The sequence below is a fragment of the Hibiscus syriacus genome, unplaced genomic scaffold (genome assembly GCF_006381635.1).
Source record: "Hibiscus syriacus cultivar Baekdansim isolate YM2019G1 unplaced genomic scaffold, ASM638163v2 tig00110610_pilon, whole genome shotgun sequence".
In the NCBI taxonomy this organism is placed as follows: domain Eukaryota; kingdom Viridiplantae; phylum Streptophyta; class Magnoliopsida; order Malvales; family Malvaceae; genus Hibiscus; species Hibiscus syriacus.
Window position 1 is genome coordinate 416,784 of NW_024062800.1, and position 24,555 is coordinate 441,338.

Here is a 24,555-nt window from a genome sequence, read left to right on the forward strand (position 1 = left end):
AATATTATTATAAATATGTCATTGATCGTTAAATATTAATTTGTGTGATCCTGTATGATAACAATTTTAGTCTTCAAAGCTTATAAATTCTATAAATTTTCTCTTAATTCAAAACACTTAATAAATTTAATCTTTTTATTTAAAAGTTCTATTAATTTAGTCTTTATCTGAAATATTATAATATTTTCATGTTATAATAATAATTTTGTTATTGTTTTATTGTAGAGTGCAGTTCAATTGATGTATTAGACTCGTTTGATTTGATAGTATTGTAAAACAACACTAAATTTATGGATTTTTATTAATTAATTTGAGGTGAATACAAAGTAGAATAAGTCTCTCAACCATTTATCAATAAACGTTCGTACATCCATGTCACATTGGACGTGTATTTTAATTTGAACGATGAAGCGATTTATTTGTCTTAATATTTTAATTAAATGATTAAATAGTAATTTTAAAAATATGAAAATGAAAGACGATTTGCTTTTTGTGATGAAGTACAATATGAAATATGAAAGTCCAACAAAACAACATAAGGATGATGGAAGTATTAAGATCCATGACAGAAGATGAAGCAAATGGAGATATTTGGCAGTGCAAAAGAAAAAAAGAAAATGAATGGAATGCTTGCATGCAGATGGAGGAGTATTGCAGTTAAAAGAAGGCTTAATACCAAAATAAGTGCTCAAACTATACCCATTTTCTCAAATAGGTACCTAAACTAATTTTCATCTTATCTATGTGCCTAACGTTACAAACGCTACCCATTTAAGTGGATGGGCCGGTAATGGTGTTAATTTTTCTGTTGAATGACACAATCTGATAATTTTAAAATTTTTATTTAAAACTAAAAAATGATAAATTTTTTAAAATTAAAACTATATATGTATTTTTAAAAATAGAAAAGATAAATTTTGAAATAAACCCAAAACTTTAAAAACCTTTATTTCAACACCTAAACCCACGCCAACAGTCGTATTTTGTCGTCAACGAAGCTCCACCGACCTCCCCTTTCCCCGGCGACCAAAACCTCCATGAAATCGTGATCGATCGACGGCCTATCGACGACGAATCAATGTTTCAAACTGCCAGAACCCTAGGATTGAAATAGTGATTCTGATAGCCAATCACGGAAAATACAACGGTGTATGTGTAGAAAGATGGCAAGGACTACGTCGGTGACGATGGCCACGGCTGGAAAGGACGACGACAGCGGATTAAGGTTAAGATATGGGATTTTGGGTTGTTTTATAATATAGGAAAAGTTCGTGTTTTTTAATAAATATCATAATATTTTTTAATATTTTATTTTTTAAAGAATAAATTTCAAAATCATCAGATTATGATACGTGTTACTTAATGGGAGAAATTAACGCCGTTGACGGCTTATGCATCTAAAAGGGTAACAGTTATAACCTAGATGGGACAGAAATTAATTTATGTATCTATTTGAGAAAAACAATATAATTTAAACAATTATTTTGGTATTAAGCCTTAAAAGAAAGGCAAGAAACATTCTTTGTACCGTCCTTAATTATCTGGTTCATAAATAGAAATGTGCCGCCTTGTCTGCCTCACCCTTGGCTCTCACGATCCTCACTTTCCGCTGTCTCCCTACACTTTGCGCTTTTCATCTTTCATTTTTCTGTCTTTCTGATCGGAATCAATTCACCCTCTATCTTTTTTCATCAACATATCTACTACTGCTAAACCACGATCATTTTTTTTATGTTTAGTTATGGATGAACATACCATCCATGATGACGATAAGGACCGAGATGCCCTCGCCGGCCTCAGCTCCGTTCCGCCTCCCCAACGGAAGATACATTCCTACAGCCAGCAGCTACGTGCCAACTCCGCCTACAAGCGTCACCGCCAAGTCCGTAACCACAGCCTCGATGACATCCCCAAGCCGCCGGATTACTTCAACGACGAGTCTTCCGACGACGAGTTCTTCTATCACTCCACTTCCAACAATGCTCCCAATGCCTCTGGTGAAGAATATATTATCACTAGTCATTCTCAAAGGGAAAGGCTCGACAAGAACTTGTCCTTGGAAGGCAGTTGTGCTACCGTCGATGATTCCCAAACTTTCCAGCCTTTCCAGCCTCTGCCGGAGTTCATTGGTTCCGGAGGTGGCACCGGTATTTTCAAGGTCCCGATGCGTGCCACCGTCCACCCCAGGCGGCCACCTTGCTTGGAGCTTAGGCCACATCCTCTAAGGGAGACTCAAGTAGGCAAATTCTTGAGGAACATTGCTTGTACGGATACTCAGCTTTGGGCGGGCCAAGAGAGTGGGGTTCGGTTCTGGAGGTTCGAGGATGCTTATCAGCCCGGCTTCGGTTCCAAAGTTCGAAGAGGCGACGAAGACGCCGGACCGTTTCAAGAGTCCGCCAACACTCCACCCACCATCTGTTTGCTGGTCGACGGTGGAAACAAATTGGTTTGGAGTGGCCACAAGGATGGCAAAATCCGGTCATGGAAGACGGATCTTCCTACAGATGATACTACTCCGTTCAAAGAAGGCTTGTCATGGCAGGCGCATCGTGGTTCAGTTCTTTCCATTGTCATGAGCTCCTATGGTAAACTATGTTATATTAATCAAAAGATTAAGCTTTTCCTCCTCTAAATTACAAAAAAAAAAATACAACATTTAAGCATAATGCCTTGTTGCAGGTGACTTGTGGTCAGGTGGAGAAGGCGGTGTTATTAAGATTTGGCCATGGGAATCCATTGAAAAATCTCTCTCTCTTAGACCAGAGGAGAAACACATGGCTGCTTTATTGGTAGAAAGGGCATTCATTGACCTCAGGAGCCAAGTTACTGTTAATGGTAACTGTAATCTCTCTTCCTCCGACATCAAGTGCTTGGTTTCTGATCATGTAAGAGCCAAAGTTTGGTGTGTTCAGCCTCTTTCCTTCTCTCTATGGTACGTTTGGTTTGGCCTATGATATGCATTTATAACATGCTTTTCGATTTCCATTGTTGAGTTTACTTGATCTGCAGGGATGCTCGCACCAAGGATCTTCTCAAAGTGTTTAACATCGATGGTCAGATTGAAAATCGTGTTGACATACCGTCGCAAGATCAACAGGGCGCTGTGGAAGATGAGGTGAAGGTGAAAGTTGTTTCCGGTACAAAAAAGGAGAAGTCCGGGGGCTTTTTGCAACGTTCTCGAAATGCTATAATGGGAGCGGCGGACGCCGTCCGTAGGGTGGCAACGAGAGGAGCCGGAGCATTTGCGGAAGACAATAAGAGGACCGAAGCGCTAGTGCTTGCTCCGGATGGGAGCATATGGAGTGGATGTACAAATGGCCTACTTGTGCAGTGGGATGGGAATGGAACTCGATTGCAAGATGTTAGTCACCACCCTTGTGCAGTACAATGCTTTTGTGTTTTCGGAACACGGATTTTTGTAGGCTATGTTAGTGGAATAGTCCAGGTGATGGATCTTGAGGGGAACCTGGTTGCAGGATGGATGGCTCACAACGGTCCCGTCATAAAATTAACAACTGGCAACGAATACATCTTCAGCTTGGCTACACACGGCGGTATACGGGGATGGAACATCTCATCGCCGGGGCCAATCGATGGCATATTACGACAAGAACTATCGGAAAAAGAACACATCTACTCTAGACAAGACAACATAAGGATGCTTGTTGGAACATGGAATGTCGGTCAAGGAAGAGCCTCTCCGGAGTCACTTATGTCATGGTTGGGTTCTGTTGCATCAGACGTCGGCATTGTTGTTGTTGGTTTACAAGAAGTGGAAATGGGTGCAGGTTTCCTTGCAATGTCTGCAGCTAAAGAAACCGTAAGATCTATAAAGTCATATAATACGATACCATGTCGTCGAAAATGTTCTTATTTGAAAAAATGCAATCTCTTCGTTAACCTCTTGTATCTAAGTGTAGGTAGGACTTGAAGGGAGTTCTATTGGGCATTGGTGGCTTGACACAATTGGAAAGGCCTTAGATGAAAACACAACATTTGAACGTATGGGTTCTAGGCAGCTTGCAGGATTACTGATTTCTCTCTGGTAAGTAGCCATTACCTCGACATAAAATTTTGTCGAATTCGATTTAATGAAGCTAGGAGCTTTATCTTCTGTATATAGGGTAAGGAAGAATCTTAGAATGCATGTCGGGGACATCGATGCTGCCGCGGTTCCGTGTGGCTTTGGTCGAGCTATCGGCAATAAGGTTTTTTCCACTTCGATAACTTCGATTTTCATGGTTTAGAACATAGGCATTAATGCCTCTGCAACTGCAGGGAGGTGTAGGTTTGAGGATCAGAGTGCATGACCGGTTAATATGCTTTGTTAACTGTCACTTAGCTGCACACTTGGAGGCAGTAAACCGGCGAAATGCTGACTTTGATCATATCTTTCGAAATATGGCCTTCACCCGGTCGTCGAATCTACTCAATAACGCAGCTGGTATGGTGCGATTACTGTTTTTCTGTTGCTCTCTTGCGTTCTGCACATATTTATTTTGGCTGCTTTATTCTTCTGGCTTGCCACTCGTGCTCTGTGTTGCAGCTGGAGCCTCTGCTTCTGTTCATACTGCTCGGGTCAATAATGTATACGCTCACTCCGCTCGATTTCATTATATATATATATATATCTTAGTTTACCTTTTCTACATACTTAGTTTCTTGGAGATCACAAGTACTACTGCATTTTCCACAGCCTGCAGGTGTTAACACTGAAGAAACAAAGCTTGATTTAGCAGAAGCAGATATGGTTGTATTTTGTGGCGATTTTAACTACCGCCTCTTTGGTATATCTTATGATGAAGCTAGGGACTTTGTTTCTCAAAGATGCTTCGATTGGCTTCGAGAAAAGGATCAGCTTAGGGCGGAGATGAAAGCCGGTAAGGTTTTCCAAGGAATGCGCGAGGCCATTATCCGATTCCCTCCGACCTACAAGTTCGAAAGGCACCGCCCGGGCTTGGCAGGTACATACAACAACAAAACTTGATTCCTCGGTTTCTATCCGCTTGACTTATATAATTCAATCACTTTGTTATACCCTTTAAGGTTATGATTCCGGAGAAAAGAAGCGTATTCCTGCATGGTGTGACCGAGTGATATATCGTGATAACAGGGCCGGACCGACTGCCGAGTGCAGTTTAGAGTGTCCTATAGTTTCCTCCATTATACTGTAAGTATGTTCACAAAGTGTTATGTTGTGCCGCTGAGTATGGATCTTTCTGATGTGCAACTGCAATGAATGTGTAATGATCAGGTACGAGGCTTGCATGGACGTTACCGAGAGCGACCATAAACCTGTAAGGTGCAAATTCCATATTACACTTGCGCATGTAGATAGATCAGTAAGGAGACATGCATTTGGGGAGGTGATGCAGTCAAATCGGAAAATTAAGGCTATACTCGACGGATTACGTTTCGTTCCGGAAACAGTTGTTAGCACCAACAACATCATCCTGCAAAACCAAGACACATCGATCCTCCGAATCACCAACAAATGTGACAAGGATAAAACTATATACAGAATACTTTGCGACGGCCAGTCCACCGCCAAGGATGAGGAGGATGTAGTCGAGTACCATCCGAGAGGCGCCTTCGGCTTCCCGCGCTGGCTCGAGGTATTTGCAACTAAACAGTGGATGTACTCTGTTATGTCATATAGACTTGTGAACTGTGCGATGCTGTTTTTGACATAGGTTACACCAGCTTCTGGCATAGTCAAGCCGGATTCGTTTGCTGAGGTCGCAGTCCATCACGAGGAATTCCATACACTCGAAGATCTTGTCGATGGCATCCCACAGAACTGGTGGTGCGAAGACACTCGAGATAAGGAGGTGGTACTGACAGTGGTCACATACGGGAGTTGTTCGACAGAAACGAAAAGCCATCATATCCGCGTGCGTCACTGCTTCTCGGCAAAGGCGGTCCGCATCGGCTCAAAATCGAACACAAACAAGAAAAGCCAAGGAGGAGGTAGTCTTAGGAAGCACAACAGCACCTCGGAGTCGAACGACGATTCAAGGCACTGACATTAAAGCCTTTGAAGCTACTAGAAGCGAGTGTCTGTAGGAACGTACATAGGCAACAACTGGGGGGGAGCCTGACTAATTCCATTCCATTTTTACTCACAACTTGAAGATGTAAAATACAAAAAAGGAGCATGGGAGTTTGAGATGTTGGGACCATTGGTTTTGATCTGTTAAAAGTAGTGGCTTCTTTATGTTTTTTTAGCAATCCATGCCATCCATATTCTCTTCATGTATTTCACAGACTACCCCACAAACCATTCTTGCTTGAAGGCAGCAGTGTAATGTTTCTGGCCAATTTATTTATTTATTTATCTATTTCTTTCCCAAGCGGAGGAAATAATTGTGAGATTGATCAGCTAAACAATATCAGACTATAATTCAACTTATAACATATTCTTCAGGCACATGAGTACTATAATCTTCGACTCAACTATTATGCATAGACCAGATTCCTGATAGACTCACGTGACTTATGAGAACGAAATCCATGATCTGACTACCATGTATGTTTAATATACAAAACCTACTAGTAGCTGCAATTATCCTATGTTTGATACAATCAGATCACTATATACACTTCAACCATGGCTGGAAAAAGGAATCCATCTTGACTATTATCTTCCTATAAACTTACATCTTCCCCTTATTAACTTGATCTGTCTCAGAGAAAAATATCGACTAATACCCATTTTAACACTTATTGTGGCTCTGATCAAATAAAGAAGGATGAAATATCAGTGACTGAAGAGACAAATTTATTCATACCAACACAAGTGAAATACCCGAAAGAAACTCCCCATTTTTTAACATTGTTAACATGACATGCTTATGGTTCCGGTTCCAGAAACAAAAACATGGAATCCTTAAAAATAGGTACCTTTGCCTGTCTTCTTGCAATAATTGGGAGTGCATATTGTTTGGGGAAAACGGATTATTTCCCACACGAACGTAGTTTTAAAATTGACCTAAAATGTCAAGATTAAAACCACCAAAGGTTGCACAGCGGATAAACCTGTCAAACTATTGAATATTGAAACACAATGGAAAAGAATCGAATAAAAAACAATAAAGGAGAGAACACACCAAATTTACGAGGTTCGACGAGAATATCGTCTACTCCTCGGGCACCACACCGGATGATAACTTCACTATATCGCCAATATTACAACAAATGGAATTCTTTGGAATTTCCAAAGTCGGAGAATGAAGAATACAAGAGGAAGAGAGAACTTGTTTTTGGGATGATTTCTAATGGAAATACTTAGGCCTATTTATAGTTGAGTTTCAAGAACAATATGTTCAAAGTTTGGCCACCTACCAAAGAATTTTCCAATGTGTACAAGTTAGCCACAAAATATGAAATTCACATGTTCAAAGTTTGGCCACCAACCAAGATGAAATTTCCAATAAGTTGGCCACCAACCAAGATGAAATTTCAACTTGTCAACTTAATTTCTAGACAAATCTAACAAATCTCCACATTGGCTTGAAATTACCAAGCCTACTCAACTTCTTCAACTCCCCAATTTTGTAGTGCCTCTAATTGCGCTCACAAGCGTCACACACCCGAAGGTGTTCATACTTTCAGGATGTTAATCAAGTTCAAACAATGATTGAACTTGATTACTGTTACCACCTTGGTCATCATATCTGCATGATTTTCTGATGTCGCAATTTTCTGAAGTAGAATCTTTTCTTCTTCAAAGATCTCCCGCACAAAGTGATACCTCACGTCGATATGCTTAGTCCTTGAATGGTAGACTTGATTTTTTGCTAAGTGAATAGCGCTATGACTGTCACAATAGAGACTAATGTGACTTTGAACAACTCTCAAGTCTTCCATCAACCCGTTAAGCCAAATTGCTTCCTTTACAGCCTCTGAAACTGCCATGTATTCTGCCTCTGTAGTAGACAATGCCACCGTAGATTGCAATGTAGACTTCCAACTTACTGGGGCTTTAGCAAGAGTAAACAAATACCCAATAGTTGATCGACGCTTATCCAAATCACCAGCATAATCAGAATCAACATATCCAACCATACACTGACCAAGTGCTTCATCCTGTTCAAAAACTAAACCAACATCCACGGTTTGTTGGAGATACCGCGGAATCCATTTCACAGCTTGTCAATGTCCTTCTCCAGGATCATGCATGTACCTGCTCACAACTCCAACTGCTTGTGAAATGTCAGGACGCGTACACACCATTGCATACATCAAGCTCCCAACTGCATTAACATATGAAACTTTTTCCATATACACTCGTTCTTCGTTAGTTTTAGGAGATAATTGAGAACTAAGTTTCAAATGAGAAGCCAATGGGATACTTACATGTTTGGTATTTTCATTCATGCCAAAACATTGTAATACCTTTCTCAAATACTACTTCTGTGTTAAACAAAGCTTCCCTCTCTGTCTATTTCTGCTTATCTCCATACCAAGAATCTTCTTGGCCTCACCTAGATCTTTCATCTCAAACTCTTGATTCAATTGAGCCTTTAATTTGTCTATCTCCTTTTGACTCTTCGAAGCGATCAACATATCGTCAACGTACAAGAGAAGATAAATGAAAGATCCATCTTTGAGCTTTTGCAAATACACACAATGATCATATTTGCTTCTAGTATACTTTTGCCTCCTCATAAAGCTATCAAATCGCTTGTACCACTGTCTCGGAGATTGCTTCAATCCATATAGCGATTTGTTCAGCTTACAAACCCATTTCTCATGACCACCATCTTTGTATCCTTCTGGCTGAGTCATATAGATCTCCTCTTCTAAATCACCGTGCAAGAAAGCCGTCTTTACATCAAGTTGAGCTAGCTCTAAATTCAACTTTGCTACCAAGGCCAACAATATTCTAATAGAGGAATGCTTCACAACAGGGGAAAATACTTCATTGTAGTCGATTCCCTCCTTTTGAGCGTAGCCTTTAGCTACCAACCGTGCCTTGTAGCGAACATCTTTCTTGTTATGAGATCCATCTTTCTTTACAAATACCCACTTGCATCCAATGGCTCTTTTACCTTTCAGTAATTGTGCCAGTTTCCAAGTGTTGTTCTTTTGGAGAGATTGTATTTCTTCATCCATGGCACTTTTCCACTTATCACTTTCCAAGCTTTGTATTGATTCTTGGTAAGTGATAGGGATATCATCATCAACAACTGGAAGAGCATAGGCCACCATATCAACAAATCGAGCAGGTCTACAAATTTCTCTTCTTGGCCTTGTAACTGCAAGTGTTTCTGGTGTCTCCAATGGTTCTTGGGTTTGAACCTCTTCATCTTCTGATTCTTCTATTGGAGTTGAAGAATCAGCCGCATCAACTTCTGGGATCATCGTCTGCTGAAACTCCACCTGTTTTGGAGTATGCTCCACCTGCTGCGGAGTACTACTTGTTTGGACAGCTTCACTTGTTACCTTCTTTACTAGGGCAGATTCATCAAAGGTAACATATCTGCTACAAATTATCTTCTTGGTGTCTAAACACCAAAAGCGGAATCCTTTCACTCCATGGGTGATTCCCATAAAGAGAGCCTTCTTTGCTCTCGGATCAAGCTTGGATTCCTTCACATGATAATAAGCAGTGGATCCAAATACATGTAAGGAATCATAATCAGTAGCAGGTTTTCTAGACCATACCTCCAATGGTGTTTTTCTTCCTATTGCTGATGACGGCAGACGATTGATGAGATGGCCAGCATATGTCACAGCCTCAGCCCAAAATGACTTGCCTAACCCAGCATTAGACAACATACATCGAACTTTCTCCAATAGTGTTCGATTCATACACTCTGCCACCCCATTCTGTTGTGGTGTATGTCTAACAGTGAAGTGTCGAACAATACCATACTCATGGCAAACGTCAAAGAATGGGTCACTTTTATATTCCCCTCCATTGTCCGTCCTAAGATGTTTGATCTTTCTACCAGTCTGGTTCTCGATCATATTTTTCCATTTCAGGAAAATTTGAAGCACTTCATCTTTAGACTTCATCGGATACACCCAAACTCTTCTGGAAAAGTCATCTACAAAAGTTACAAAATAATGGTTTCCTCCTAAAGACGATGTCTTTGAAGGACCCCATATATCTTAGTGAATATAATCTACAATACCTTTTGTATTATGTATAGTGGTGCCAAACTTCACTCTCTTCTGCTTTCCAAGAACACAATGCTCGCAAAAGTTCAATTTGCAAGCCTTTGCACCTTTCAACAATCCTTTCTTTGCCAGAATTTGCAAGGATTTCTCTCCAGCATGTCCCAACCGCATATGCCACAACTGGGTTGCATCCAAATCATCACCTCCGGAAGCTGCTGCAACTGCTCCAATAATTGTACTACCTTGGTAGTAATACAAATTATTTTTCCTGATGCCCTTCATTATCACAAGTGCGCCATATGTGACTTTTAAAACTCCATCTCTCATAGTGACTACTGAGCCTTTGGATTCTAAGGCTCCCAACGAGATGAGATTTTTCTTCAAACTGGGCACGTATCGGACATCCGTCAGAACTCTGGTTGATCCATCTTGATTCTTCAATCGAATTGAACCTATCCCAATTGTTTTACAGGCATTGTCATTGCCCATATAAACAACTCCTGCATTTAGTTCCACTAAATCAGAGAACCACTCTCGATTAGGGGACATATGATAGGTGCAACCCGAATCTAATATCCACTCATCGGAATGGAATGTTGTTGATGAAGCAACCAATGATATGTCAGAGTCATGTGCATCATGCTCTGCAACACATGCATCTGGAGCAGCTTTTTCTTTCTTCTTCAGCTTCGGACAATCTTTCTTCCAATGGCCTTTCTCATGACAAAAGGCACATTCATCTTTTCCCAGTCTGGAATTCGACTTTGATCTCCATCTCCACTTTGGCTTTTGACTTTTCGAGCGACCTCTTGCCACTATGGCCTCTGCTGCTTCGTACTTACTTTCCTTCTTGGTTTTCTTCCTGAGTTCATAACTATACAAAGCAGCAGTTACATCTTTAAGGGTAACATTATCCTTACCATGAAGTAACGTTGTCTCAAGGTGCTCAAATTCATCTGGAAGAGATGACAACAACATCAAAGCCAAATCTTCATCTTTGAAGGTTTCATCCATGCCCAATAAGTCTTCCACTAGCTCATTGAACGCAGTGATGTGTTCATTCATACTGGTGTCTGGTTGATAATCAAATCTGAACAATCTTTTCTTCATGTGGAGACGATTCTGAGAGCTTTTCTTCAGGAATTTTTCCTCCAAAGCTTTCCACATCTTACTTGCAGAAGTCTTGTTCTTGTAGTCATACTTCTGCTCCCTGGAAAGACAAGATCGAATCGTGCTGCACGCCAAACGATTGATTGTTTCCCATTCTTTCTCCTCCATATATTCGGGCTTTTCTTCCTCAATGGCGATGTCTAGACCTTGTTGGAATAAAGCGTCTAACACCTCGCCTTGCCACATGCCAAAATGACCGGATCCATCGAACAACTCCACCGAGAAATTTGCATTTGACATCACCCTCCTCACCGGTCCAGATGAAGCGCTTGATGTCTTAACTGATCCGTATTTTGGCATTTTAATTCTAACGAACAATATTCAATATCACGAACTGTATCTTTTCAGCAACGGAACCACCAGGATAACCTCAACCGAAGCTCTGATGCCAATTGTTTTGGGAAAACATGTTATTTCCCACACGAACGTAGTTTTAAAATTGACCTAAAATTTCAAGATTAAAACCACCAAAGGTTGCACAGCAGATAAATCTGTCAAACTATTGAATATTGAAACACAATGGAAAAGAATCGAATAAAAAATAATAAAGGAGAGAACACACCAAATTTACGAGGTTCGACAAGAATATCGTCTACTCCTCGGGCACCACACCGGATGATAACTTCACTATATCGCCAATATTACAACAAATGGAATTCTTTAGAATTTCCAAAGTGGGAGAATGAAGAATACAAGAGGAAGAGATAACTTGTTTTTGGGATGATTTCTAATGGAAATACTTAGGCCTATTTATAGTTGAGTTTCAAGAACAATATGTTCAAAGTTTGGCCACCTACCAAAGAATTTTCCAATGTGTACAAGTTAGCCACCAAATATGAAATTCACATGTTCAAAGTTTGGCCACCAACCAAGATGAAATTTCCAATAAGTTGGCCACCAACCAAGATGAAATTTCCAACTTGTCAACTTAATTTCTAGACAAATCTAAAACATATCCCTTTTTATTACTTTATTTGTGGGAATTTTGTTGAGCTTAAAGTTTTGAATTATGAGATAGAAGCAAGGCATTGTTGCTGTTCACATTCTTAAGCTTGAAGCAAAGGCACAGCGTTGTGCACAAGTCACAACGTAACCGAGCAGCAGAAAACATGAAATACGGTAGGTGGGCGATGGTGCCAGCCAAATGCGCATGGTGACGCCCTTCATTGCATACTCCCACATGCTTTTTGCTACCTACTCGCGATAACTCTATGAAAACACTATTCCTTGTTTTCTTATATCATATATGTGTGTGTATATATATATATATACATTAACCGAACCCAAACTAAGTGAACTTATAAAATTCTATATATATATATATATATATATATATATATATATATTTAAATTTTTTAGGAGAATAACAATTCTGACCAACTAGGGGCGGATGCACAAAGCCGTTTGGGACCAAGTGCATCCCATTATTTAGTAAAAAATGTAAAATTTAGTTTAATAAGTTAAAAAATTAGAAAAAAATAAAAAAATTTGCATACCTATTATTTTTTTTAAAAAATTAAAATTTTAGACCCGTTCTTAAATTTCTGGATCTGTCACTATGATTAACCCCTCTCGGTCTATCCCTATATAATTATATTGAATGATCCTTATCTCATATATTTATCTACTAAGGGCTAACCCACCCTGGAAAACTGGAAATCTACCATCTTAAGCAACATCCATCTCATATTCCTTATTTTCTGCTCATATCTCTTAAACCAATCGCTTACGATATGTTTTTCTTAATTTGATGGCTACATAACATATATGCTAATGCAGTTAAAAGTGAAATATTTACTGAATTATCTATCATTTTATCCTCATGAATCTCCTTCTATAGTATTATTGGTTCGGACCTCTCATTTTACATGAAGTATTTGTATTCAATGCTCATGTATGACACTTAGATATGGAGATATGATATTCAAATATCCTTTAAATTATAATGAAAAACTTTGAAAATCTAGCAAAATTCGTGCTGGATACTTAATCATGTCTGACATTTGTACCTTAATTCGATTAATATTCATGGAATTAAATTACGGTTACGTTTATCGCTATTGTGAACATAACGGTGTTGTGGAAGACGGCTATCGGATAGAGAAAAATCGCAACTGATAATTTGAGAAAATAAAAATGAAGATAAAAGAGACACAAAATTTACGTGGAAAACCCCTAAAAAATTTAGGGTAAAAACCACGGGCAACGGTAGAAGAATTTCACTATGAGAAAATAGGAATTACAACCTCTCTCGATCTACCAAGGAGAAAACAATGATAATTCTCTCTTGATAAAAAGGAGAAAACAACTCTCAAGAAACTCTCTAAATTCTCTCTAGTATTGGAAGAAAGCTAGAATGCTTTGGGATGGTTTTGAAGCTAAATGGGATAGGGTATTTATAGCTAAATCTTAAGGACTTAATCTTGTAAATACCCTAAAGTTTAATAACTAAAGTTTGTAATTTGACCATATAAAAAATCAAAAAAATTGGCTTTTAATATATATTTTTTTCAAAGCCACCGACTGCTAACTAGCAGCCCATGTGGTTTTTGATTTTTCAACAATCTCTCACTTGAAGATTTGATTAGAACAATCATATCTTCACACCATTCTTTCTACCTTGTACCTTTATGTTGCTTATATTTCCGTCAGGCTGCAAGAGGATCGGCACCAGGTAAATTTATCAGCGTTGATCGCCTTCGTCATGAAATCTGTTATGTTGTCTTTGGTATGAATCTTCTGCATATCTACTGTTCCTTCTTCAACCTTTTCACGAATGAAATGGTACTGAACTCGTATGTGTTTTGTCCTTGAATGAAATGCTGGATTCCTTGCTAGATGCAAGGCGCTTTGACTGTCACAAAATAGAGAGACATACTCATGATTGTGCCCAAACTCATCCAATAGCATCTTCAACCAAATTGCTTCTTTACTGGCTTGTGTAGCTGCTACATATTCTGTCTCTGTTGTGGACGTAGCCACAACTGACTGCAATTTTGAAACCCAGCTTACAGCTCCACCAGCAACTTTGAACACATATCCTGTAGTAGATTTGTTTTTATCCAAATCCCCTGCATAGTCAGAATCTACATAACCATTTATTAGTAAGTTTGATCCTCCGTAACATAATGCAACATTTGAGGTTCCTTTGATGTATCTCAGGATCCTCTTCACTGTATTCCAATGCTCTTTGCCTTGATTCGCCATGTACCGACTAACCACTCCCACTGCTTGTGCAATGTCTGGTCTTGTGCATATCATAGCGAACATTAAACTTCCCATTGCTGATGCATACGGTACTCGAGACATCTCCATCCTCTCTTCTTCATTGCTTGGACTCATACTGGAGGATAATTTGAAGTTAATAGGAAGAGGGGTAGAAATTGGCTTACAATCTTGCATGCTGAATCGTGACAAGATCTTCTTCAAGTAATTCTTTTGTGAAAGTCAAATCTTCCTATTACTTCTGTCTCGGTGAATTTGCATCCCTAGAATCTTGTTTTCTGATCCCAAGTCCTTTATTTCAAATTCCCTAGCCAGTTGTGCCTTCAATTCTTCAATATGATCTTTGTTGGGTCCTGCAACAAACATGTCATCCACATACAACAGTAATATAACAAAATTGTTATCACCAGACCTCTTGAAATAAGCACAAGGGTCTGCATTAAGTCTGTTGTTTCCAAGGCACATAATGAAGGAATCAAATCTCTTATACCAACACCTCGGCGCCTGCTTTAGTCCGTATAGAGATTTGTTCAACCTGTAAACCAAGTTCTTTTTTTCTTTTTCTTCAAAACCTTCAGGCTGGAGCATATAAATTTCTTCTTCAAGATTTCCATGAAGAAAAGCTGTTTTAACATCTAGCTGCTCTAGATGTAAGTTCAATGTAGCATACATTGCCAAAACTACTCGAACTGTTGTTAGTCGAACCACAGGAGAAAATATTTCATTGAAATCAATACCTTCTTTTTGAGCATATCCTTTGACCACCAGTCTTGCACGATACCTCTCAACTTGATCGTCACCATTTCGCTTGATTTTGAAGACCCATTTGTTACCAATTGGCTTCTTTCCTTATGGTAGTGGAATAAGGTCCCATGTATTATTTTTATGAAGGGCTTCAATTTCTTCTTGCATCGCCATCATCCACAGTGAAGCATCTGAGTTGTTTATTGCCTCCTGGTATGTTGATGGCTCACCATCATCTGTTAAAAGGCAGTATGCAATATTACCTTCTATAACATAATCTGAGTGCCAATTGGGTCGTCTTCTCACACGATCTGATTGACAAGTTGTTGGAACTTCAGAACTCTCTGGTTCTTGTTCATCATGTGCTGGTTCTGCTTCATAAGAATCTCCTTGTTCATCCTCCTTTTCCACATGTATCTGTGTAGTCTCTGACTTTTCAGCGCTATCATCATCTTCTTTTCTTTGTAGTTTATCTTCTACAAAGATAGCATCTCTACTGATGATCACTTTGCGGGCAGTGGGATCCCACAAGCGATACCCCTTTACTCCATCAGCATACCCCAAGAATTTGCATTTCCTGGATTTTGAATCCAACTTTGAAATTTCTTGGGAGTTGTACATCACATACACTATACTTCCAAAATACATGGAGGTTTAAATAATCAACTGGTTTATCAGTCCACATCTCTATTGGTGTCTTCAGCTCTATTGCAGTTGATGGAGCTCGATTCACCAAATAACATGCGGTATTGACTGCTTCTGCCCAGAATGATTTTTCTAGGCCTGCATCTCTCAACATTGCTCTTGTTCTTTCTAACAAGGTTCTGTTCATCCGCTCTGCCACTCCATTTTGTTGAGGAGTGTTCGCCACTGTGAACTGTCTTTTGATGCCTTCTTTCCTACAAAAGTCATCAAATTCTTCGCTTTTGTATTCTCCTCCATTATCTGTTCTGAAACACTTGATCTTATTTCCAGAATCAAGTTCCACCCGCGCTTTGAAGTTTTTGAAAGTTAAAAACACATCTGACTTCTTCTTAATAGGCTACACCCAACATCTCCTAGAGTAGTCATCAATAAATGAGATAAAATATTTTGCTCCGCCAAGGGATGTAACCGGTGCTTGCCATACATCAGAGTGAACCAATTCTAGAACACCTTTGCCTCTAGAATTTGATGTGTTGAATTTCAACCGGTGCTGCTTACTTGTTATGCAATGCTCACACAAAGGAAGTGATACCTTTGTTAAGCCTGGAAGTAGCTTTTGCTCCACAATGACTTTCATTCCTTGTTCTGACATGTGTCCAAGTTTCTGATGCCATAACATTGTCGAATCTGAACTACATGAGGCAACAGAGGCTTCTGCTTCTACCAAAGTCTCTCCCTTCAGCATGTACAAGTTTGCAGCTATCTTTTCGCCTTTCAGCACCACAAGCGCTCCACGGAACACCTTCATGATTCCTTTCCGTGTTTCAATCTTGCTTGCATTATTATCCAACAATCCGTAGGATAACAAATTTTTCTTCAGGCCTTTCACATGCCGTACATCTCGAACAACTTTAATTATTCCATCATATATCTTCAATTTGATGGTTCACACGCCAATGATTTCTAAGGCATGATCATTGTAACTATACACAGATCCTCTTGAGACTGGTTCATAATGATGGAACCATTCTCTTCTTGAGGTCATGTTATATGTTGCTCCCGAATCAATGAGCCATATATCTGCATATCTCTTTCTACCTTCCACGGTGGTTGACGCTTCACAACATAGAGCATCTCCATCATCTGAAGTGTTTGCGGTATTGCCTTGTGGATTTGAGTTTTTATTTAGACTCCAACAATCCTTCTTCAAGTGACCCTTCTTTCCACAGTGGTAGCACTTTAAATTCTTCTTGCTCCTCGACTTCGATTTACAATGTTTATAACTGCTGCTTTGGCCACGTTCTGTTGATCTCCCTCTCATCGTTGTCAATGCTTTTGCTTGTTGCAGATTTACTTGTCTATCTTCCTTATTGTTGCGCCGATTTTCTTCTTGTAGAAGAGTAGCTGCAACGTCATCAAAGACTAGACTGGTGACATTACTGTTTGTCAAGTTGATGATGAGTTGATCGTACGAATCCGGTAAACTTTGAAGTAGAAGTTCAACACGTTCTTGTTCTCCTATTTTACAGCTTAAGGATATAAGCTGAGAAAATAAGGTGTTTAGTGTATTTAAGTGCTCCGTCATTGAAGTAGATTCTGGCATACGGAGAGTGTACAATTTCCTCTTAAGGAAAATTTTATTGTGCAGCGATGTGGCCTCGTATAATTTCGTGAGATGATCCCATATCTCCTTAGCTGTCTTCTTCTCCTTGATGCTTGACAATACTTCATCTGCTAATGCTAGATGAAAGTTTGCCATACCATTCCCGTCCATCTCGTTCCATTTGATGTCATCTGCGAAATCCACCGGCCTTTCATTGATAGCTGCTAGACACCCGTCTTTCCTTAGGATGTCCTTCATATTCAATTTCCACAATGAGAAATTTCTCCCATTGAATTTTTTAATATCAAATTTCGTTGCCATAGCTTCTTTTACGGATAGCTCCCACTATTTCACTATCGTGAATAGTTCTCTGGAACCTTCAAAGAATGGGTAATACCTTCTTACTTTCTTATGTTGGAGGATCCACCTTTTGGTGGCAACCACAAAGACAATAAGCAGATATTACACACTCAAATCTAGCTCTGATACCAATTATTGCGGAAGACGGCTATCAGATAGAGCAAAATCGCAACTGATAATTTGAGAAAATAAAAATAAAGATAAAAGAGACACAAAATTTACGTGGAAAACCCCTAAAAAATTTAGGATAAAAACCATGGGCAACGGTAGAAGAATTTCACTATGAGAAAATAGGAATTACAACCTCTCTTGATCTACCAATGAGAAAACAATGATAATTCTCTCTTGATAAAAAGGAGAAAACAACTCTCAAGAAACTCTCTAAATTCTCTCTAGTATTGGAAGAAAGCTAGAATGCTTTGGGATGGTTTTGAAGCTAAATGGGATAGGGTATTTATAGCTAAATCTTAAGGACTTAATCTTGTAAATACCCTAAAGTTTAATAACTAAAGTTTGTAATTTGACCATATAAAAAATCAAAAAAATTGGCTTTTAATATATTTTTTTTTCAAAGCCACCGGCTGCTAACTAGCAGCCCATGTGGTTTTTGATTTTTCAACAAACGGGTGCTATTGTGATCATTACGGATATTGCAGTCATATAATAATAATTCCGGACGGTATTGCTATAACTATATAATAACCGCTATTTCGATAATTATTTAAATCCATGTAATATAATATTGAAACTTACCCATCACTCTTTTCTTGCTCTATTTAACTAATTTTGTAAGCATAAATCAGGAGATTATTTACACATAATCACCTTTCTTTTCCTAAAAAATTCCATCTTTTCAACAAGATTATGATTTTTACTTCATAAATCTGTTATTGATTTGTATTGTTCTCATGATATGCATACTTTTTTTCTATATATATAGAAAAAGAAAAGCTAATGGCGGCTGCATGAATGCACGGCCACATGCAAAGACAAAACCCTAAGTAATCAGCAAAAACAGATCAAACACTGCGACGTCACCAAGTTTACTTATACGACAATCAATGATAAATTACCACTCTGCATGCATTTCAAATTATACGTAAACCCTAATTTATAAATACCCCTTTCAGCACTTGTGTCTTCTCATCCCTCAAAGATTGAACAGACAACCAGTTGTGTTCTTTTTCTTGCATTTGTTCTCCTTGTCTTCCCTTCGTATGGGGTAGCTGTTCCATTGACTTACAATACGTACAATGTTCTTAGCTATGGAGCCAAACAGGATGGCAATGTGGACTCAACCAAAGCCACGGTTGCTGCATGGGCTTTGGCCTGCAGCTCTATCAAACCTGCAACCATTTACGTCCCGCCGGGGTGGTTTTTGCTGCGCAACGTCGTTTTCCGAGGACGGTGCAAGAATAATGCTATTGTATTTCGTATAGACGGTACATTCGTCGCTCCTTCGGATTATAACCTTCTCGGAAGTACCGGAAACTGGCTTCTCTTTGAGCATCTAAACGGGGTTTCGGTTTATGGCGGGATACTTGATGGTCAAGGCACAAGCTTGTGGGCTTGCAAGAGATCGGGAAACGGGTGTCCCAGTGGAGCCACGGTGAGTTTTGCATACGTTTTATTGATATCAGCGATTAACCAACGTTATATAATACAATTTGCAAATTATTGTTTTGGCTTTGCACTTGCAGTCGTTAGTATTTAGCAATTCAATGAACATTGTAATAAGAGGATTAACATCTGTAAACAGCCAATTGTACCATATTGTCATCAATGGTTGCAACAACGTAAAAGTGGACGGTGTACGAGTGTCTCGGTTGGCCCTGGAACCAGCAATCTATGGATCGAGAACGTCGCATGTGGACCTGGCCATGGGATCAGGTAATTAACGATTGATCATCACTTGTATATGTAGCTATATCTCTGAATTAATATGGTTGGACATTGGAGCAGCATTGGGAGTCTTGGGAAGGAAGCCGAAGAACCCAGTGTTCGAAATGTGACAGTTAAAACCGTCACATTTACCGGTACTCAAAACGGTGTTAGAATAAAATCATGACCAACGTCGAAAATCCGATCGTCATCGATCAACACTACTGCCCCGACGAAAAGAATTGCCCCGGCCAGGGACGTATGGTAATGGTTCTTTAATCAATCGAATTAGTTATCCTCTTTTATCCGAGCTGGCTCGGAAGAATAATTAATTAAACGATTCGATACAGGTTTCGGGGGTTAAAATCAGCGATGTTACGAACCGACATCCATGGAACATCGGCAACGGAAATAGCAGTGAACTTTGATTGTAGCCCAAGCAATCCTTGCACTGATATGAAGCTGGAGGACGTGAAGCTCACTTACAGGAACAAACCGGCTGAAGCATCATGCAGTAATGCTGATGGATATTGCCTTGTATACAACCTATACAAACTACAATGTTTGATGACTTTGGTATAAGTTCTATACGCGTTTTCTCACTGAATTTAAAAAACATAATATTTGATCACTTTCGATTGATTTAATTAAGATGTGATCATTAAGAGTTAACTATCATTACACTTTTAGCGGATTATTGACATGACATAATGAATATATAAAATTAAAAAAAGATAAATTACACAAATGACCACTAATACTTGAGTAAGTTTTCATTTTCCTCACTGGAATTTTTAAAGTAACAAATTGGTCGAGACCATTTTACATTATATGTCGAGAATGATACGAACCGATACGGAACCCCACCGGCCCAAAAGGAAGCAGTAGAAGCATTTCATCAAAATATTTGCATTGAATAAGAAATCGAAAGCTAAGTGTCGGCCACACTGTGCCTTAGATCTGAAAAAACTCATCGATTTCATCAAAATCTATTAAGGGTATGAAATTTGAGGAAAAATATGTAACATGCATGGGGTTTTAAGATGGAAAAATAGTAGTTAAACTTTCAACTAAAAACATCCTACAAGAAAAACTAAACACAAAGAGTAAAGTAATGTAATGAGAGAGAGAGAGAGAAAAAATAGTATAAATTACATGTTTAATACTTAAACTATCAGCTTTAGTCTATTTTAATATTTAAATTTTTAATTCTTTCGAAATCACACATAATAATTAATTTTTGTTTATTTTAGTACTTCGGTCGTTAAAATCATTTTTATGGGTAAATTATACATTCATCCCTCAACTATCTTCTCACTTCTATTTTGATACCGAAGTTTAAAAGTTTTCAATTTAACTAATCAACTTTCATATTACTTTCTATTTTATAAAAACTCATCGATTTCATCAATAAGGGTATGAAAATTGAGCAAAAATATGTAACAAAAAAAATTGCATGGGTTTTAAGATGGAAAAATAGTTGTTTACTGTAATGAGGGGAAAATAGTGTAAATTATCAGTTTTAGTATTTAAATTTTTGATTTTTTTAAAACTATACCTAACGTTTAATTTTTGTTTTATTTTGATACGTTGTCGTTAAAACTTAACGCACTTCATTTTTTATGGGTAAATTACATCATTCATCCCTTTACTATCTTCTCACCCCTATTTTGATACTGAAGTTTAAAAGTTTTCGATAATTAATCTTTAATAATTGTAAAAAAAAATTAAAGATGCCAAATATATATTTTTTAAATTTAAGAAAAGATATAAAAAATAAATAAAAATTATCAATCATATAATTTATCCTTTTTAAAAATTACTTTCCACATAACATATCATCATTAAAATGTGTTATTTTAGTATTAAATGAGTTGGTTTAAGTGATAAGCAGCTTGATATTGTTTAAGCAATATCTCATGTTCGAGTCTTTGTGTATGTAGAAAATCTCCACTAGAAGATTTATCCACAAAGCTAAGTGTGCAATCCGGGTTGGTCCAGGTTAATCAATGCGAAACCTTGGAACTAAAGGGCAAGAAAAAAATTATTCTCATATTGTTGTCAAATATTTTTGTCATAACCTGAATTATTATGACAATTTTTATAATATATAGGTAGAATTGAGACATGAATCATAAAAATGTTATTTACGTGATAATTTTGACCTTCAAATTTAGATGAGAAAGTAGTTTAGTCAGTAATATTTTTTTTCCTCTCTTTTAATTCTTAAACTTTTTTTTCCAAATTGAACTAACCGAAAAAATAACAAACCTATTAAATTAATGTCAGTTATTTTATTTTTTTGTCCATATTTATTTTATTATTTTATATAAAAAAATTTAAAGAATGTATTTAAAATAATCAAAAAATAATTTTAAATTAAAAATTAATAAAATCAAATTATAAACATAAATCTTAAAACTTATGCATAGTACAAGGACTAATAATGAAATATGAGCAGAAGCGAAATCCTTCTTCGAACCCCTTGAATACCTAAAGATAGTTGTCCGAAGCCAGAGATCCATCCAAAACTGAAATGGAGGCTTCTCCTCCTTTGGGGCTGCTTTTAATGTAGATTACTATTATCCGAAAAGAACCATTTTTTTTCTTCTCTTCCACGCTTCTTTTCAAAAAACCTAACCCCCAACAGTGGCTGTTGCGATCTTCATCATGAAAAACATGTCATCTCCTCCATCACAGGACGTGGTTCTGGCACGCGCCACCCACCTGACGCGCGAAGAGCTCCTCAAGCGGCGGTTGCAGCACCTGAGGCAGCTTTCTCGGTGTTACCGGCACCACTACTGGGCTCTCATGGACAACCTCAAGATCCAGTACAGGAACTATTATTGGAAATTTGGTATCAGCCCTTTCAAGCAAAACTCTATTCAAGAAGATGATGCACCACTCACTGACCGCGCTGCTGATAATAATGTTAATGTTAATGATAGTAATAACAACAATAATGTTGGTTTGAATTTTAGGAATAATCAACATTGTTCGTTTGTTGGATGTAAGTTCAAAGCCATGGCCTTGACTAGATTTTGCCATCTCCATATCCTCTCCGATTCCAAGCAGAAGCTCTATAAAGCTTGCACATATGTCATCAAAAGGTATGATTTTTTTTGTGTTTTTCTTTAATCTTAATTTAATGGGTATGTATGTATGTATGTATCTATGTATGTGAATTATGATGAGAAAGAGCGTTTGATTGCTATAACCAAGGAAGGAAGGAGAGGTTTTCTTGCCACCCGGGTCTATGGAGGCAGGATTTTGGGTTAGCTGACGAAATTTAGAGGCCAAAGTTTTAAAATTTTAATAGAAGAGAACAAATTATCAATAGTAAATATAAAGAAAATATTTAAATATACTAGAATTTAAAATTTTATGCATGGAGGTGGAGGGTTCAAATGCACTTAAACACAATTGCCTTGGGTTTGGGAGTTAGAGGGGTTATGGGTAGTTTAGGTTCATAAAAAGTTAAGAGCTTTTTTTCTTTCATGAAAATGATAATGAATAGGGTAGGGGATAAGGATGGTGAAGATTGATTTTTTTTAATTATTGGCCTGAATTTGTTTGTATAGTGCTCATGCCGGACCTATAACATGCGGGAAGCCAATACTCAGATCAGCCGTTCCTTCTCTGTGTACTGCCCACTTCCAAAAGACTCAGAAAAATGTTAACAGGGCATTGAAGAAGGCAAATCTTAATGTTTCCTCTTTGAGTAAGCTTGCTCCTATGTTTCATGTCATAGTGGCAGAATATGTACATCAAATACAAGCCAAAAGAAGAGCTGTCTCGAGGGGAATCACTAGTAAAACTACTATCAAGGAAGAATGTCCTAGCTGAACCTTCCTTAATTGCTGCACTTGTCACCAATGCTAAAGAATTCAAAGGTGAGACTGACTGACTCTTACTCGTATTTGATGTTTCGATACCCGTCTTAGCAGCTCCTAGGTTTTTAATATGTCAAGCTGTAGCTGTATTCTTTTCCTTTATGTCACTAGTTATCACAATTCATATCGATGCTTCTGGCGATCTTTATTGTAAACTTTGGAGTTGAGAGGAGCCTTTTGTTTGAACTTGATTTAAACCGGTGATCTTAAGATGAGAAAGTTATAAACTGAGCCGGGAGGGAGAGACATAATTCATGTTCTATGTTTGTTTAATTGTCTTGATGGTCGATCCCTTGATCTTGTTATCCCTCGGTTCAGGTATCTTAAGTTGACACCCCGCCAATACAAGTCAGTGCAATGTCCGACATCGACATCAGTGACACGAAAATCATAGGCATCCATGAAGTAGCCGAGCTTCTACTTGTAAATGACAGTAACAACCAATGTGCTTCAGCCAATGACCAATGTTACATGCATGCTTTCTCACTCAGCTTGACAAGTATGCCGAAAGTGGTGCCTCGAAGCCTTAAAACTTGGAACTTTGGATTCATCCTGATTGTTGTAGCTTTGTAGTATACTTCTGTGGTTCCATGGAAAGACTTATTAAAATCTTTTGCAAGCTGTATGTATGACTAAATCAAGGCTTGTATATTTATCAACCAATTCAAATAGTTTAAACATGAGTGGGACACTCCCGTTCATTGGACTATGACCTATTAGATAGGGGTGGATGAGTAAATGCGGATTGTGAATGCTAGTCATGCAGGGCAAAGTTTGTAGCCATGGTTTTTGCCACTATACCGGTTGATTTTCCCGTATCCAATTCAATACATCAAAACTCACGTGTGCAATTGATTAGTGATTAAATTATACATTATTTTGTGATTAATTACTCCTTAATTAGTT

General features: G+C 38.2%; 2 protein-coding genes and 1 pseudogene across 2 annotated transcripts; all 3 read left to right on the plus strand.

Annotated features, from left to right (window-relative positions):
- Positions 1–1,692: 1,692 nt before the first annotated feature.
- Positions 1,693–6,127, plus strand: LOC120135447 (type I inositol polyphosphate 5-phosphatase 12-like). Its single transcript, XM_039151709.1, has 10 exons — positions 1,693–2,585; positions 2,680–2,932; positions 3,010–3,820; positions 3,921–4,045; positions 4,124–4,208; positions 4,279–4,587; positions 4,697–4,964; positions 5,047–5,170; positions 5,255–5,615; positions 5,694–6,127. Exons 1-10 carry the CDS (start codon positions 1,742–1,744, stop codon positions 6,024–6,026), a joined length of 3,513 nt encoding a protein of 1,170 aa, XP_039007640.1. The 5' UTR covers positions 1,693–1,741; the 3' UTR covers positions 6,027–6,127.
- A 12,702-nt stretch (positions 6,128–18,829) lies between these two features.
- On the plus strand, positions 18,830–20,338 carry LOC120135591 (annotated as a pseudogene).
- Positions 20,339–22,302: 1,964 nt separating this feature from the next.
- On the plus strand, positions 22,303–24,404 carry LOC120135532 (INO80 complex subunit D-like). Its single transcript, XM_039151806.1, has 3 exons — positions 22,303–22,866; positions 23,338–23,649; positions 23,968–24,404. Exons 1-2 carry the CDS (start codon positions 22,427–22,429, stop codon positions 23,600–23,602), a joined length of 705 nt encoding a protein of 234 aa, XP_039007737.1. The 5' UTR covers positions 22,303–22,426; the 3' UTR covers positions 23,603–23,649; positions 23,968–24,404.
- The last annotated feature ends 151 nt before the right edge of the window (positions 24,405–24,555 follow it).